The 15,693-nt window shown below is 41.9% G+C and overlaps 1 protein-coding gene across 3 annotated transcripts in view; it reads right to left on the bottom strand.

Annotated features, from left to right (window-relative positions):
• The window catches only part of col22a1 (collagen type XXII alpha 1 chain), a 75,770-nt gene extending 67,222 nt beyond the window's left edge, over positions 1 to 8,548 (bottom strand). Inside the window, exons 1-4 of one of the 3 annotated variants that reach the window (XM_023960203.1) lie at positions 8,197 to 8,548; positions 3,921 to 4,045; positions 3,674 to 3,822; positions 3,029 to 3,595 (exon numbers count right to left, since the gene is read on the bottom strand). In XM_023960203.1, coding sequence (XP_023815971.1) covers positions 3,029 to 3,595; positions 3,674 to 3,764 — 658 coding nt within the window. In that variant the 5' untranslated portion in view covers positions 3,765 to 3,822; positions 3,921 to 4,045; positions 8,197 to 8,548. The remainder of the gene's footprint in view (positions 1 to 3,028; positions 3,596 to 3,673; positions 3,823 to 3,920; positions 4,046 to 8,196) is intronic. The other 2 variants (XM_023960202.1, XM_023960204.1) reach the window with 2 other exon arrangements.
• Positions 8,549 to 15,693: the final 7,145 nt, after the last annotated feature.

The following is a 15,693-nucleotide window of genomic DNA, read 5'->3' as shown; positions in this document are numbered from 1 at the left end:
TTATTGTTTTATTTTGATTTCAGTGATTTTTTGTTGTTTGGTTTGGTTGCTGGTGTGCCGCGGGATTTTTGTCAAGGAAAAAGTGTACTTTGACCCAAAATGGGTTAAAAAAAAACACTGTTTTACACTATTTGGTTTTGAATACAATCTCATTTTCTGTGAGGGTTTTTACTCAAGATTTGTATGCTACTTGGGAAACCCTACAGTTATATATATGGAGAAACTGGATGTCACTACTGTTGTAACACTTTGTGATTGACCATGTATCAATTTCATATTGGAAATTTTCAATTAAAAGATTTATCATTTTCTGAAAATGTAATTACTATGCAATGATTTTAAGATCGAGTGGTATTGTAATGGGAGGAGGGCAGGGAAGAGAGATTCTAAGTTCTCTGCGCTTTATAACGCAGAGATGACCCCACCCTTACTTTGACGTGTTCTCCCTACCATGACAAAGGTGGATAAAGGTGGAAAGATTTCATGTAATCCATGGACACCAATGAAGATCACAAATCATTGAAGAAAAAAGGTTCAGAGCACTGTCTAGTGGGTCTAGATGACCCAACTCACATTGTTAAAGTGCCTAGGATAGCACAAGGGTTACGTCTGTATTTCTGCACCCCAAAACAGTAAGAAAAAGACAAGGTGCAAACATAAAGTTACTACAATTGTAAAACTGGGGGTGGGAATGAACTCACAGCAGTTTAAATCATAGTTACTTTGAACTCAAAGATGTCAAGTCCCACTTTGAAACAAGCATCATAAAATCATCTTTTTATCTATATATAAAGTGTTCCCGCACTGTAAACTGCATTTAGACATTTTTGTTGTTCTAATGTATTATTGTAATTAAACTGAACAAGCTCTTGGTCATGTTGTTGGAGTAAATTAAAATTTCAAGTCAAATATGTCTGAAGCACCTGTGTTTCCTCCTACACTTCAGAAACATACTTCCTAAGTTGATTGCATACTCTAAATTGTCGTTATGTTTCTGTGTGATTTTCGGGCCCTGCAACAAACGTGCAACCTGTCCAGGTGTACCCAGGTGTAGGCAGCCCCTTTGCTCCTACTTTTATGTTGAAAAGTTAGGTTTTGTTTTGCAGTTTATAGGGGTCTTTTGATTATGATGATTATATTTTTAGCCAAACTCAAAAAACGTCTCTCATTTTCTAGGACATAGCTTCTGAGGCGCGGAACTGTTGGTGAGTACGCCCTCATTCCCGTCATCCCTTTGTTTACACTGTCTCCCACTAGCTTACAGCGCCTGACACTTCCAATCTGTCTTTACCGCTGCAAAAACAATGGCAGCACAATATCAGAGCTATCCAGCCGTACAGTTTAGATCCAGATTCCAGCTCAGACGAGGAAAACACAACGTTCATGGATCTGTTTGTCTATTAGTGGATGAATCAGAATGGAGTGGAGCAGGGAGCCTGTGTCTTTAATTTAACGACTTTCACATGACCTCAGCTGTTTAACCTGCTAGAAATTTTAAATCACCAAATCACAAACATCAAAAGGGCCACGGTCAATTAATCGCAAGTTTAAAATTCATGAAGTCTGGATCTGAACAATCGCTGCAGATGAGTAAAAAAAAACACCCAGCCATCCACAGATGGTCTGTTGTGAGGGAGTTCCTATCAAGATGATCGTTGTCACGTTGTACTTTTGGGCTGCTCAGAAGAATCCTCTGTGGCTGAAATGTTTCAGGGTTTTATCATTCACAGTGCAATCTCACAAAGCTCAAAGATTTTGTGGACCTGAGGAAACCTCAGCCATTTTCCCGCTGCACCTACTTCCTCTTTGTTTCAGTTGTTTTAGTGAAATATGTACCTTCATGCAGCTTACATACCAAAGCAGTTCTATGAATGAAAGAAAGCATCATTCTCCCTTAAAGAGCACCGCAGTAAATCTTTAGAAGCTACAATACTCAGCGACTCCCTGCACTTGTGGCCCTTAAGCTATAATTTTAGGGTCCGACTGTGACTCAAATAGGAAAAACGTAAAAGCTGCTTGTCCTTGGGCTTTACACACCTAAAACCACAGTTTTTTTTTCTCCACCCAAAGACTGATAACTTTAATCTTAATTACCTGCGTTCCCTTCAGCCATCGTGCAGCTGGACTCAGTCAAGCCACAAATGCTCAACTCAAGCAGCTGGAAATAAATGGTGCCCATTTTTAAACCCATAGATTAGAAAGTGGAAACATCTAACGTGGACATTTGAGAGGCTGCACTGGACCCACTTGAAACATTCCAGTTGTTTTCTCCCAGAGAAAATAAGCAGCGTTGCTTGGCGAGCCTGCGGTGCTGACCACTGATGTGCCTGCAGGCTTTCGCCTGCTCATTTCAGAAGCTCCTGTCTTATAGTAAATTTAGCTTTTGGGTATTTCCGCTAAAACGTTTTATGATATGCGAGCCTCATTATTGGCTGCACCATGGAAGAGAAATGGACTCCAGCAGAAAGGTCAGAAGCATTTGACTTTTCAGTCATTTTACAAGCTGCTTCAGAGCTGCAGAGGTGTGTGAAAAGAGAACAAACTCGTTTTCCAGCTGTTAGCATTCTCACTATTCTGGCTAATAACTTAGCAGAGATTTACATCTCCAGCTACCAAAGGCCTCAAAAGTCTTTATTTTTAGACCAGTCAGACTGAATTTGTGTGAACTGCTTTCTAAACTGAAAGACATTTCTGAGCACAATAGTGGAGAGAGCAGTGAGGTTAGCATGTGACCAGCACTTCACGCCTCCGCTCCAAAGCAGCTGTCCAAAAGCAGCTTCACCACAGATATGTCTTGTTTAAGAAACTATCATTTACAAGCCTCCTCCATCCAGACTTGCTCCTTGACACAAAGGGGGCAGGGCAGTGTGCTGGGGCAGCTCCCTGTGGTCAGGGTGGGGTTATGTGGTCAGGGTCTTTCCTCTGGTTAAAGGTTAAAATAAGTGCAGTTAGATTAAAAGCACGTTGAGGGCGCGGCATGCTGGGTAAAGGGGGCTTCAAACTGAAGTAATCCAGACCACAGACTTACTCTCACACAGCCGCCTCCTCAGCCTGCCTCTGATTTTGTCGATGGCGTTGAAGTCGGTCACGTGAAAGACATGTGCATTTTTTGGCGCCGCTGCGATCTCTTCCAGCTCTTCTTTCAGAGCCTCCCCGATACCCACGGCAAACATCCGGATTCCGGCCTTTGCAGCTTCCTGAGAGGGCTCCAGAACGTAATCCTGGCTTCGACCGTCCGTCAGCAGGATGGCCACCCTCTGAACACCTTTGGCTTGAGGCCTCGCCCCGTTCCTCTCGGCGAAGATGTTTCTGGTGGTGTAGCTGATAGCATCTCCAGTCATCGTATTTCCTCCCAGGAAGCGAATGTTTCGGGCAGCTCGTTTGACGTCTTCTAGTGTTTTGTGTCGGCTCAGGTTAAACTCAATGGTGGGTCTGTCGCTGTAAAGAACCACTGCAACTCTTGTCTTATCAGGAGACACGTCGAAAGAATCCACCAAGTCGGCAACCCACTTCCGTATCTTCTCAAAGTTGTCCTTCCCCACGCTGGATGAAGTGTCAAGAATAAAAGCCAAGTCATAGTGAACATTTTTGCACCCTGTGGGGACACAGATTAGGCAGAATTGAGTTCAGTCAGCTTGGCTGGAAAGTGTACAGCTCTTATTTGGATTCTTACCTGCTCTCTGTGCTTCAACTCTCTGCTGGGAAAAAGTGAAGGCTAAGATGAAGCACATCAGACTGAGTCGAAATCCCAGTCGTAATTCCATCTCAGCCTCGGCTTTGGTCTGGCTTGATTATCTGACTACCACCATCAAGTTTTCAGGTCTGTAGAAGGGACAGCAGAAACATCAACGCTTAATCTTTGCAGATTGTTTTCTCTATTCTTGTATAACCCTTTGTCATTGGCCATTCATGAGCTGAACCTTCAAAAGGTCTCCTGCTGCAGGGAGAGTAAAGTGGAAGGCGGCCCTCCTGTAGAGACGGAGGATTGCTGTGAGGAGCAGACTCCAGCAGTGTCTGCTGCCTCTCATTTACTGTGATAGGAGATCTGTGGAAAACCAATTTCAAACTACATCAGAAGCTTCAACGTGTACAAAAGCTCCTGTGGAGAAAATTAAAAGATAAAAAATATGTCTCACTCCTTTCTGTTGTCTAAAGTTACTTTTCTGCAAACGTGTCTCTTCTGAGACAGAAATACACTCCAGGTAAAACTCAAGAGGAGAGAAAGCTGCAGCCAAACTTTGTTCATGACTGACCTTCCTCTTATGAGAGAGTCACGTAAAAACCATTCCTGCTCCGGATCTTCATCCAGCATAGGGATTTCTGCTGTTTCAGGACTGAGAGCAGTCTAAACATGGGCTCATCCTAACAGGAAGAACCTCTTACCATGAGGGGGGGGGCGACCCAAGGGACACAAATGAAAGTCTGAGTGATGCAGCTTGGAAGGTAATAATTTCTCATGAACTGAAAAGCTTTTTAGCATCCTTCCAACAGAACTCGGATATTTCCGCAGATGCTTCTGCCTGCATTTGTTTTCCAGAGGGTTCTTCTCTAGGCCCTGCAGCTCACCTGAACATCACAGCTGAACACCAGACCATAATCTGCAAATAATTTAATAATTGTACAAGTCCTGGTTCCAGTTCTTTGGTTTTATGAGCTTGTTAAGGCCTGGAACAGATATGTTTGGTTTTTTTCTTTGGGTCTTTGGAGCAGAGTTTAATAGAGATTAAAGCTCTTATCTGACATTTTGGGCACAAGACCATTGCATTGCACTATTGGATTTGTGCTGGAATAATGTAATGTTTATATAAAAAAATAATTCATTTCTGTTTTTTAGCAGTGTTTCATCTCTAAATGATTGCAAGTCAATGAAATATTAAATTTTCTTTTAATGGATTTGTTAGAAATTCATCTTTTAAGTAAATAGAACATATTATTGATTTCTGAATCAACATAATGATTTGAGATAAATTGCTTGTTTTAGCTGCCAATAAATGCTGTCACCTTCTGTAATATAATACTTGCAATCTCAGAAGACTGATAGCGTCTGTAGGGACTGTTTAAATTTCCATCTAAACATGCTCAGAATCCTCAAACTGCTACTTTCCTACATGATGTTTCATCAGTTCTTTAGTAAAACTTTAAACATCCTGCAGTAAAGGTCTGAGGTGAATAAACCCAGAAGTTCTGTTCTGAGATTCCACAGGTTCTTGTAGAAGCGAACATACTCCTCCACAACTCTTTTTTTTTCGCTTTTCATTTATTTTTCTTGTCACGGCTAGAGAAACAACAAAAAGGGAAATGTTCTTTTCAGATGTAGAGAAACGTCACTGCAGCTACAGAAAAGTCTGCTCTGATGAGTTTAGCAGCTCACCTTTACGAAATATGAACTTTGAATAACTTCCACAGAGCTGATGAAAATCTCGACACATCTATTCTCCAAAAAAACACCTGGGTTCTTTACAAACAACTCTTTGAGTTTTCTCTTTGACAGACTGATCACTCTGATCAAAACAGGTGGGCAAACTTCCATTTCTGACAGCAACACTTTAATCAGCATCCTCCTTTCTCCAAGCAAAATAATATGAACCTGATAGCAATTTTTCATAAAACAGAAATTACACAATGTTTTGTTGTCCAATCCAGTATCACCTTGAACTGGTTTATTGTTGTGGAGTCAGGAACTACTTAGGATTAATTTTGGAATAGTTTCCACACTAGCATACCAACGTACAGTGGTGGACAAAATTGTTTGTACCCCTCAGTTAAAGAAAGAAAGTCCACAATGCTCACTGAAATGACCTGAAACATTCAAAAGTAACAATAAATTAAAATATGTCGAAAATTAAATAATCAAATCAGCCATTACTTTTGAGTTGATGATTAAAAGAAGTATTCAACAAAACAAACTAATGAAATAGGGCTGGACAAAAATGATGGTACCTCCATAAAAGACTGAGAACTAATTGCTCAGGGGGTCATGATGAACTCAGGTATGTCCTTTAATTGACATCAAAGCTGTTTTCAAACCCTTAATCAGTCAGTCTGCCTATTTTAAGGGAGACAAATAGTGAAAAGGTGTGAACCACACTGAACATGGACAACAGAAATGGAAGGAGAGAATTGTCCCAGGACATTAGAAACAAAATTATAGACAAACCTTGTAAAGGTAAAGGCTGTAAAACCATCTCTAAGCAGCTTGAAGTTCCTGTGACGACAGTGGCACATATGATTCAGAAGTTTAAGACCCACGGGACAGTAGCCAACCTCCCTGGATGAGGCCAGAAGAGGAATATTGATGACAAATGGAGGAGACGGATAGTTGGAACTGTATCCAAAGAGCCCAGAACAACCAAAGACATTAAAGGTGAACTCCTAGATCAAGGTACATCAGTGTCAGATCGCACCATTCGTGGTTGTTTGAGCCAGAGTGGACTTCATGGGAGACGACCAAGGAGGACACCACTGTTGAAAGGAAATCATCAAAAAGCCAGACTGGAATTTGCAAAAATGCATGTTGACAAGCCACAAAGCTTCTGGGAAAATGTCCTTTTGACAGATGAGACAAAACTGGAGCTTTTTGGTAAGGCACATCAGCTCTATGTTCCTAGACTCAAAAATGAAGCATCCAAGCAAAAGAACACTGTCCCTACTGTGAAACATGGAGGAGGCTCAGTTCTGTTTTGGGGCTGCTTTGCTGCATCTGGCACAGGGTGTCTTGAAGTTAAAGGTAAAATGCAATCTCAAGATTATCAAGGCATTCTGGGTAGAAATGTGCTGCCTAGTGTCAGAAAGTCTCAGTCGCAGGTCATGGGTCTTCCAACAGGACAACTTTCCAAAACACACAGCCAAAAAACCCCAAGAATGGCTGAGAGAAAAGCGTTGGACTATTCTGAAGTGGCCTTCTCTGAGCCCAGATCTGAACCCCATTGAACATCAGTGGAAAGAGCTGAAACATGCCATTTAGAGAAGACACCCGTCAAACCTGAGACAACTGGAGCAGTTTGCTCATGAGGAGTGGGCCAAAATACCTGTGGACAGGTGCAGAAGGCTCATTGACAAATACAGAAACCGTTTCATTGCAGTGATTGTCCCAAAAGGTTGTGCAACAAAATATTAAGTTATGGGTTCCATCATTTTTGTCCAGCCCTATTTCATTAGTTTGTTTTTTTAATAATTCTGTCAATCAACAACTCAAAAGTAATGGCTGATTTGGATTATTTAATTTTCAATACATTTTAATTTATTGTTACTTTTGAACGTTTCAAGTCATTTCAGTGAGCATTGTGGACTTTCTTTCTTTAACTGAGGGGTACCAGCAATTTTGTGTGTGTTGCAGGAACAATGCTGAAGGAGAAATGTGGCTCCAGGCAGGGGTAGAGCTACGGGGGGCAACTGCCCCCAGCAAAAAATATGCCCCTCCCATTTTTTTAGTCAATAACTGCTTGATTAATAATTATAAATTCTTCAACAATAATAACACTTTTTAAAATATATTTTTTATATATTCATATATTTTTAAATATATTTGTAACGGCCTTCCAATGTGCTGTTCCCATTATCACCCAACCAAAGAGTTCTGCATCCTCCCACCCCCTCCTTATAAAATGTTGCGGCTCCTCCACTGCCTCCAGAACATGCATCAGAGTTTTGTGAAAGCAGGACTCTGACGCAAAAGGTGGAATATTGAGAGCTGTATACCGTCAAGGGAAAAATGGGTTTTGGCCTCCAGACTCATTTCCTTATCTGATTTTCCGCCGGGTTATTTCTGTCACTTGGTTTCACTGTGGCTCCAAATGAGCAGAAAAGGCACACTGTGGATTACTCCAATTATGCCAATTAGCGTGTTTTAAATTAAATATTCAATCCAGCCAGCTGAAACGGCAGTGCTGAACAGGATTTGGATTCATGCTTTATATGCTTCTTTTGTACCTTTGTGCTTTGAGATCTTTGGACTTGTCAAATATTAATTAGCAGTTTTATCAAAAATGAACCAGAAAAAAACATGAACCCTCATTCTGCTGTTCTGCCAGCAGTTTGCTTTCATTAATTGCTCAATAACAGGCCTGTAGCTGCAGCCTAAATTCATTTCACAGAAGTGACTTGTTTCCTAAATGTTTACTCCAGAAGGATAGAAGAGTCTGTTCTACTGTGCATCTGAGGAGAATATCAAAAACTACACTGAAGTATGTGTCATACCTGGCTTGTCACGCAGCGTTCCTGGCAGCGAATTCCTCTCTGTGGCCTCCGTGTTCACTCCCTGAGTCAGAACCACAGCAGCATCATCATCGGGTCACAACAAGTCCAAAACGTCCCCCTGCAGGAACCAGAAACAGGATGGAGACGTCTTCCAATCCAGGGTGCCAATCCAGTGTACACTGAAGACAAAAATGTTTTGAGGTGAGCTTCTGCAACCTTGTGGATGGGTGGAAGGAGTGGGAGGGAACATCCAGGGAGGAAAGTGTAGAGTTTCACTGGAAGATGAAGTGGCTTCCACTGTTCTTGACTGGGCTGGGATCACACTACAAAAAAAGCCCAAGAGGAGCAGCCAATTATAGACTAAACTTTGTGGATATTTTTGTCTCTTTTTTCTTCTCTCCATGGCTGCTCCCCTCAGAAGCACTTCCCTCAAGTAGGAGGCAGTTTCTGGGTAATGGCCTCAGCTGTTCTGCCCCCGAGACCGCCACAGTGGAGCCGCCCCGCGGCTGGAGCTGGGCTCTTCCAGTCTCACCCTGCAGCCTGTGTTTAAGCAGGGAAGTGATTACAGAACGCTCTTGTATCTTTGTGTCAGTGGCTGCTCTTGTTCAGACCCAACTGATTTATTTTGCTATCATATTTTTCTGTCTCTGAATCAATAGTGCCCCGAGTTATTTATGGGTTTTTGTGAAGTCCTCTGTTATTCTGGGAAAACACTGAACAAAAAAGTGAAGTGAAATTTGATACAAATAAAAAAAGTTTGAATCTTTTTTTAAAAAAATCTTCTTATTTTTTAAGAAATGTTTAAAATGTAAATTTTTGATTAAAATGTGTTAAAACCAAATTAAAGAGGATTAAAATGCTTTTGCTTTTATGACAAAAAGAAATTATTTGTTAGCTGCTGCATGGTGGTGCAGTGGACAGCCCGCTTGTCTCACAGAGAGAAGGCCCTGGTTCAAATCCCTCCATGGTCCTTTCAGTGAGTTGTTGGTTGCTTGTCTCTCTGTGGCCCTGTGATGGACTCCCAAACTGTCCGAGGTGGACCCTGCCCAAACAGGGTCGTCCCTTTGACTCTGGATCTCAATAGAGGGTTTGGAAGATGGATGGATTGTTTATTCAAATCAAACAAACTTTGATTGAAATAGCACTTGTGTGAGGACCTGACCCATAGAGAGCATCAGAACATAACATGTCACAAAGGAAAACACCTGTTGAGGTTCTCTTTGGGAGTGACCCAGATGGATCAGGGGTGATTCCTTCAGAGGAGCATTTCAGGGTAGATGTTTGGAGATAAATGCAGGGAAGCAGATGGAGTCGGTTTCGACACCCTTAGGCGAGGAACAGTGGCGATGTTGGTAAACAGATGCTGAGGTCGGAGCTAGCAAAAAAGAGATCTAGAGGAAGACCAAAGAGGAGGAGGTTCATTGATGAAGAGAAGAAGGACATGAGGATGGATGGTGTGAGTGAGGAGGATGCAGAGGAGAGAGTTAGATGGAGGTGGTTGATTCACTGAAGAGAGCAGCTGAAAGGCAAGAAGGGTATATTATAAAGTTGTTGTTCTCAGTTCTGAAGAGTCAATTCAGTCTTTCAAGTGAGTCTATGAAAGAACATTACTGTACTAAACAGTTTTTGGATTTGTGTGAACCGGAACAGAAAAAAAGTGTTCAAAACAGAGCATTTATCTGCTTTTTAACAGTACAACTCATTTTACACTCATTATTCTGGCGTGACAACAGAAAAAGGAGAGAACTTTCACTTTAGGACAGTCGAGGTTGCACCAGGTCAAAAAAAACCTGAGAGGCTTTGATGCATCACATCAACAGCAAACTGAACAGTAAAAATGAATGGCATGCACCAAACAATCAAACACACCAATTTAAAAAAACAAACTTTTTTTAATGCCACATTTTAAATACACGGAGTCACACAGGAGTTAAACAAAATAAACTTTTGGTAATAAAGCGTTGCATCCTCAAATCCTCCACACACCATTTCGTGGACATGTGTGAAAGACAGGTTTCCATAAACCATAAAAAGAAAACAAGTCTGCACTCTAAATTTGCCAAAAGGAAACTTTTACTGAGTGAAGAAACTTCCCAATAAATATTCTGCGCAGATTTTGGTGGATCCTTTTTTTTTCTTTTTTCTTTTTTTGTAATATCTCAAAACTGAGATTCTTGAGATGATCTGTGTTTTTAACTGGAGCCTTCAAAGATAGAATTCACTTTGTCATGTCTTTATTTTACATCCATATTTCAACATTTTCAGGCATTTATCAATGAACGGCTGTCCTGATGTCTGAACCAAATGGGCAAATCCTAAATCAAAACTCTGGATCTAAACATATTTGATGAAAAAAAGGTCTAGAGCAAGGGCAGTTTGCCAAGTTACCACTAGGTGCCTTTGTTACACCAGCAAGTCAGAACTCAACTACTGTAGCTCCATAAAAAGATGACCAACTTTTAACTTTTAAAGGGAGTTACAGTCTGATTACATTCTGGAATGAACTTTGGAAACCTTAAAGTGATGCTAAAATTGTTCTAATGGAGACAACGAGGTAAATCTTCATCTCTGGAATGACTATACTTTATCCCTTGTGCTGTCCTAGGCACTTTAACATTGGGAGTTGGGTCATCTAGACCCACTTGACAGAGCTCTGAACCTTTTTTCTTCAATGATTTGTGATCTTCACTGGTGTCCATGGATTACATGAAATCTTTCCACCTTTATCCACCTTTGTCATGGTAGGGAGAACACGTCAATGGAAGGGTGGGGTCATCTAAGATAACAAAAGCCTTGCTCCTTCCTGGACCAACCGCGGGCCGGGTGGGTGGCTGCCTGAAGCGGGGAGCGGGTCTCCCTTGGGGGGTCCTGGCTTGTACCTGGGGTTGGGGTGGGGGGATGCCCAGAACTCCTGGGTGATGATGAGGTGCTCGTCTGGGGTTGTGGGCGCTCCTCTCGGCCTTGAGTTGGGCCCTCCTGGCGCTGCGCTCCCCCCCATGCCTCCCTGCTCTCTGTCTCTGGGGGTCTCGTGGCGGTCCGGCTGGCCCTGGCCTGGGTGACGGATGGGATTGCCCGGGGGGCGGTTGTTCTCTATCTGCTGCCGTGCGGGTGTTGGGGGGGTTCTGGCTGCCGTTACCACTGCTGTGGGGGTCTTGGTGTGGGGATGGCTGGGCACTCTCCCTCCTTCTTTTCACATTCCAACATCCATTTTAGAAGAACATAAACACTCACTTAAACACAGGTGTTAGCTCACCTATACATAAATTTATGTGATTGAATTAAATATTTCCCACTAGTTGGTTTGAATGCATAAGTATGCATGTGGGAACATTATTTGTATTGTGTACATGTTGACATGTGGACATTTTTGGAGTCAACAGGTGTGTTTATAACATTTGAGTGTGTGTAGACAGGCCCCGCCCTTCAAACTTGAATTGCATCTGAACTTCACTGTAATCAGTATAACCCTCCAAAAACTTGCTGCTTTACGCTGCTTCATGGTTTTACACCCCCCCATGATCACCCTCCTATCCCCCTCTCTCTAAGATCCCTCTCTCTTCTTCCCTTCTTTCCTTTTCCGTCCGGTCCAACACCAAAGTTTTTCAAACATGATTAAAATGAATAAAGTTTGGCCTCAATTACAAAAGGGGTTTATTCAGACATACCTCTGGTGTGTCATAAGATTCATAACCCCAGTTGTTAAAGTAAAATATGCCCAACACAAGAGGCCTTGAGCTCTCATCTGTTTGCCCAGCTGTTGGACAGGAAAAGTTAATAATAAAAAAATAAAATGAAATAAAAATAAGATAGCACATGGGTTAGAGTGGAAGGTTGTACCCGCCACCAGGTGGCCTCACAGGTTTGGGAAACAGGAAACATAAGTAGCGGAACTTAAAAGCTTGGCTCAATGTTTGTAAGCTTCTTGAAGTCACACTTCAAAGTCTCAGTTGGTCAAAATCGTGACGCTGCTGATTTGAAAAAACTGTCTATTAAACTAGACTGATACAAACAAAATGGTCATGTGACCACACAGAAAAAGCCAAATCATCATGTCTCCACTGCCGTGCTTTACAGTTAAACTGAAAATTGTCGTCCCCAAACATGGTGTTGTGCATACAGCTTATTCAGTTATTCAGACCTTTAATTGGTTTGGTTTAGTTTTTAATTTCAATCAGCCTTGACTCAGCACAGCTTGGTCTGGCTCTACTCAAATTGAAGCGGTTTTAGTACCTTCTCGCCTGCAGTTCCAACTCCTCCTAGTTCCAAGTTGAGGTGGATGCTTAACTCAGCGAGCCCAGCCACACTGAGGAGGTGTTCAAGTGCAAAGAAAAACCAAACCAGACTGAAGAACAGGGAGTCAAAGGTGCAGCCATGGTCAGGCTGAGATGCTCTACCTAGTTGGTTTGATGGAGCATAAAAATTTTTCTCATCACCTTCACAAACATCAGTGCTGTCTTCATACATGAATGACATGCAGCTGTTGTGTTGAGATTCCTTTTGTGAGCTTTGCTTGGTGGGTCTGGTTTTCTGGAGTGGTGTTTCATGTGGTCGTGCTCCTCGGCACAGAAGGGATGTGATGGGAAGAGCAGCTGCTGCATTTATTTCTGTGTCAGGGATCACCTTCATCCTCAAAGTCTTCCAGATCCAAAGTTTTTTCTGCTTTTAAAGCTCCAAAACACAGAGTCAACATGTGAAGGTCTTAGACGACAAAGATGGCAGACATTCCCCCAGTCCTATTTGCAGTGCCTTTGTAACCACGAAAAGTGAGCGCATGTCGATCTATGTTTAGTCCCAGTGTGGAGAGGATGGAAGTCGACTGATGAATGGCAGCAGATGCATGTTTACAGCAGATGTGAAATTTAGTCACCTGGTACATTTTTGAGGAAGCATTTTTTTCTGAAGATTTCCACCTCCGCCTCCAGGGGGGCTGACTCCTTCCAAGTATGCTCCAGATCAAAACCTGTGAAGGAGTCTATGTGGAGCTGTTTGGGTCCAAATCAGCCATCTTTCCATCTTACTCTCTAAACTCATGGAGCTCATGTCGCGGAGAAGGGACAACTACAGATAGAGAAATAAAAGCAGAAAGGGGAGGAGCTGATGTGGCGTCAACGCTTCCTCCAGACCCCTAGGAAGAAACTTCTTTTGCGTGCAGAAAAAAAGCTGACTTTACCCGCCGTGTCTTTTAAAACAGAGATTCTGCGTATTTTCTCCCTTCCTGGTTTTTTTTATTTTGTTTCCACGTGTGTTAAATCTGATTTAGATCAATAAACAAAATAGCTTTGAGACAGTTATTTTGATTTTGAACAGTTTGGATTCATCAAGCCAAAAAACGGAACCTGTCTGTCTCTAAAATGGAATTAGCTCCTGAACCTGAATGGAGTCCTGTGTGTTTATATTTGGGCTGTCAGAGCTTAGAACGGGAGGTGTTGGGTTCAACAACTGGATGGACTATAAGAAAACAATAAATAGTAATTTGAACAATTACAAATAAGCAGTGAAGCTGAAATTATTTATCAAAACTTATTGATTTCCATTTTGAACTGAGTGAAATTTAAGTTTTTGTGTTTTCTGAAGAAAGTGATGAAGGATTTCTCATCTGAGCTTCATCCCAGATTTCCCCACTGGTTCAAACCCAAAACCACAGTGTGGAATGGCTGGGAGCCACCGAGGATGAAAAAAAAAACACTGGTCACATCTGGTTATAAAAAGTCTATTTATGCTTGAATTTTATAGTGATTTTTGTGCCATCATTCTAAGGATAGAACGTAACCCTTGTGCCATCCTAGGCACTTTAACGTTGGGAGTTGGGTCATCTAGACCCACTAGACAGTGCTCAGAACCTTTTTCTTCTATGATTTGTGATCTTCACTGGTGTCCATGGATTACATGAAATCTTTCCAACTTTATCCACCTTTGTCATGGTAGAGAGAACACGTCAATGGAAGGGGGGGGTCATCTAAGATAGCACAAATTTGTGTGCTCAAAAAATAATTTTACACTTGAAACTCATAAATACACACAAAAAATAACTATTTTACTTTTGAAATAAAAAATTGTGTGATCAAAACGCGCCCTGCTCTGTTTTGAGCGCAGAAGAGAGATAATTTCTCTCGAGTGAAAATTGTTTTGATTGCATGTATTTTTCAGTTTCCATAGTAAAGCTGTTTTGTTTGTGGGTATTTCTGAGTTTCAAGGGCATTTTTCTGTTTCAGGTGCAAAATAATTAAGTGTTGCGACTGGAATAATGGTACAAATATCACTCCATAGAATTTTCATCATGAGAAGTTATGAGTTAAAAATTATTAATAATTATTGGCAATAAAAATATGATGATGTCTTGTTTTTTTGTGGAATCTACATTTCAGTGAGAAAATGGAGAAACATGTCAGCTGTAAGATGTCTGATAGTTCCTTTAGGAAGTACGAACAGAGACAAATGTTTGCTCCAGACCAAGTGTCCGTTATCGATGAGTGAGAAGCTCAGCTGTGCTGATGAGCTGCTTTCACAGGAAGTTTAGTTTTCTGTATTTATCTGTTATTAAAGTGAGACACACGAGGCTTTTTCTGCAGCTTTGTTTCATTTTACCTCATTTTGAGAAGCAGGACTTCTGCTGAGAACTATATTTTGGTTCAATTATCAGCATTAAGCAGAGCATGATTCAGCATCTGTCCGCCTCTGTGAGTTTCTCTGTATGTCTGTGAATTTCCCAGCAATGATCTAATGAAAGATCTGCAGAGGATGTGCATTGTTCTGCTCTGTAACTGGAGGAACTTTAGTCTTTCATCCCTAGTTAGAAGGACTTCACGTAATGTCATTGCTGCCTCCATCTTCAGCTGTCTGCTGGTTCAGCAGCTCCTCCTGGCACTTTCCCACCTGAGGCTGCAGAAGGGTCTGCTCCAGCGTGAGGCCTCGCTGGCAGCTGCACTCTGCCTGTGACATCCGTGGTGAGCATCTGCAGATGATCGTGTGGAGCTGTTGGGTTCTAACTCATTATGGGGTTTGCTGCAGGAGGGGCTGATGGTGCCCTGGTTCCGGTCTCTGCTGTGTTCAGTGGGTCATATGGGTCATTTTACTCAACTAGAACAGGACCATCCTCTATAGGTTTTTCTGCTGCATGAATAACCTTCACTTCATCTCCTGTGCCTTCCTCACCTCCTCTGGCAGGTCAGTGTTGCTAAAGATTTGATTCTCGGCAGAAATGTTGTTATTAGAACGTGAGGTCCTGTGTTTGTATGGAGACTCCGCCTGCTGTTGACCTGTGTCTGGTAGGAGCCGCTTGGCTAGAGTTTGTCCACACAGAGGCCTCTATGCTAAAGGTGAAGGACCAAGGTTTCCTCTGGCTGTAAAGGGTTTTGAGAAAAGGCCCCTGACTCCTTTTCTGCTTAAGGCTATGTCACTCACCCACTACATACATTTTTCATGTATGTAATTTTGGTCTTTCGTGACAAATGCGTAATTTACGTAATTACGTGTTTCTTGCATTTGTCATTCGTTGAT

This window comes from Oryzias latipes, chromosome 11, assembly GCF_002234675.1.
Source record: "Oryzias latipes chromosome 11, ASM223467v1".
Taxonomy (NCBI): domain Eukaryota; kingdom Metazoa; phylum Chordata; class Actinopteri; order Beloniformes; family Adrianichthyidae; genus Oryzias; species Oryzias latipes.
Note: the sequence above shows the minus strand (reverse complement) of the source record. Positions and strands in the feature narration are given on the sequence as shown.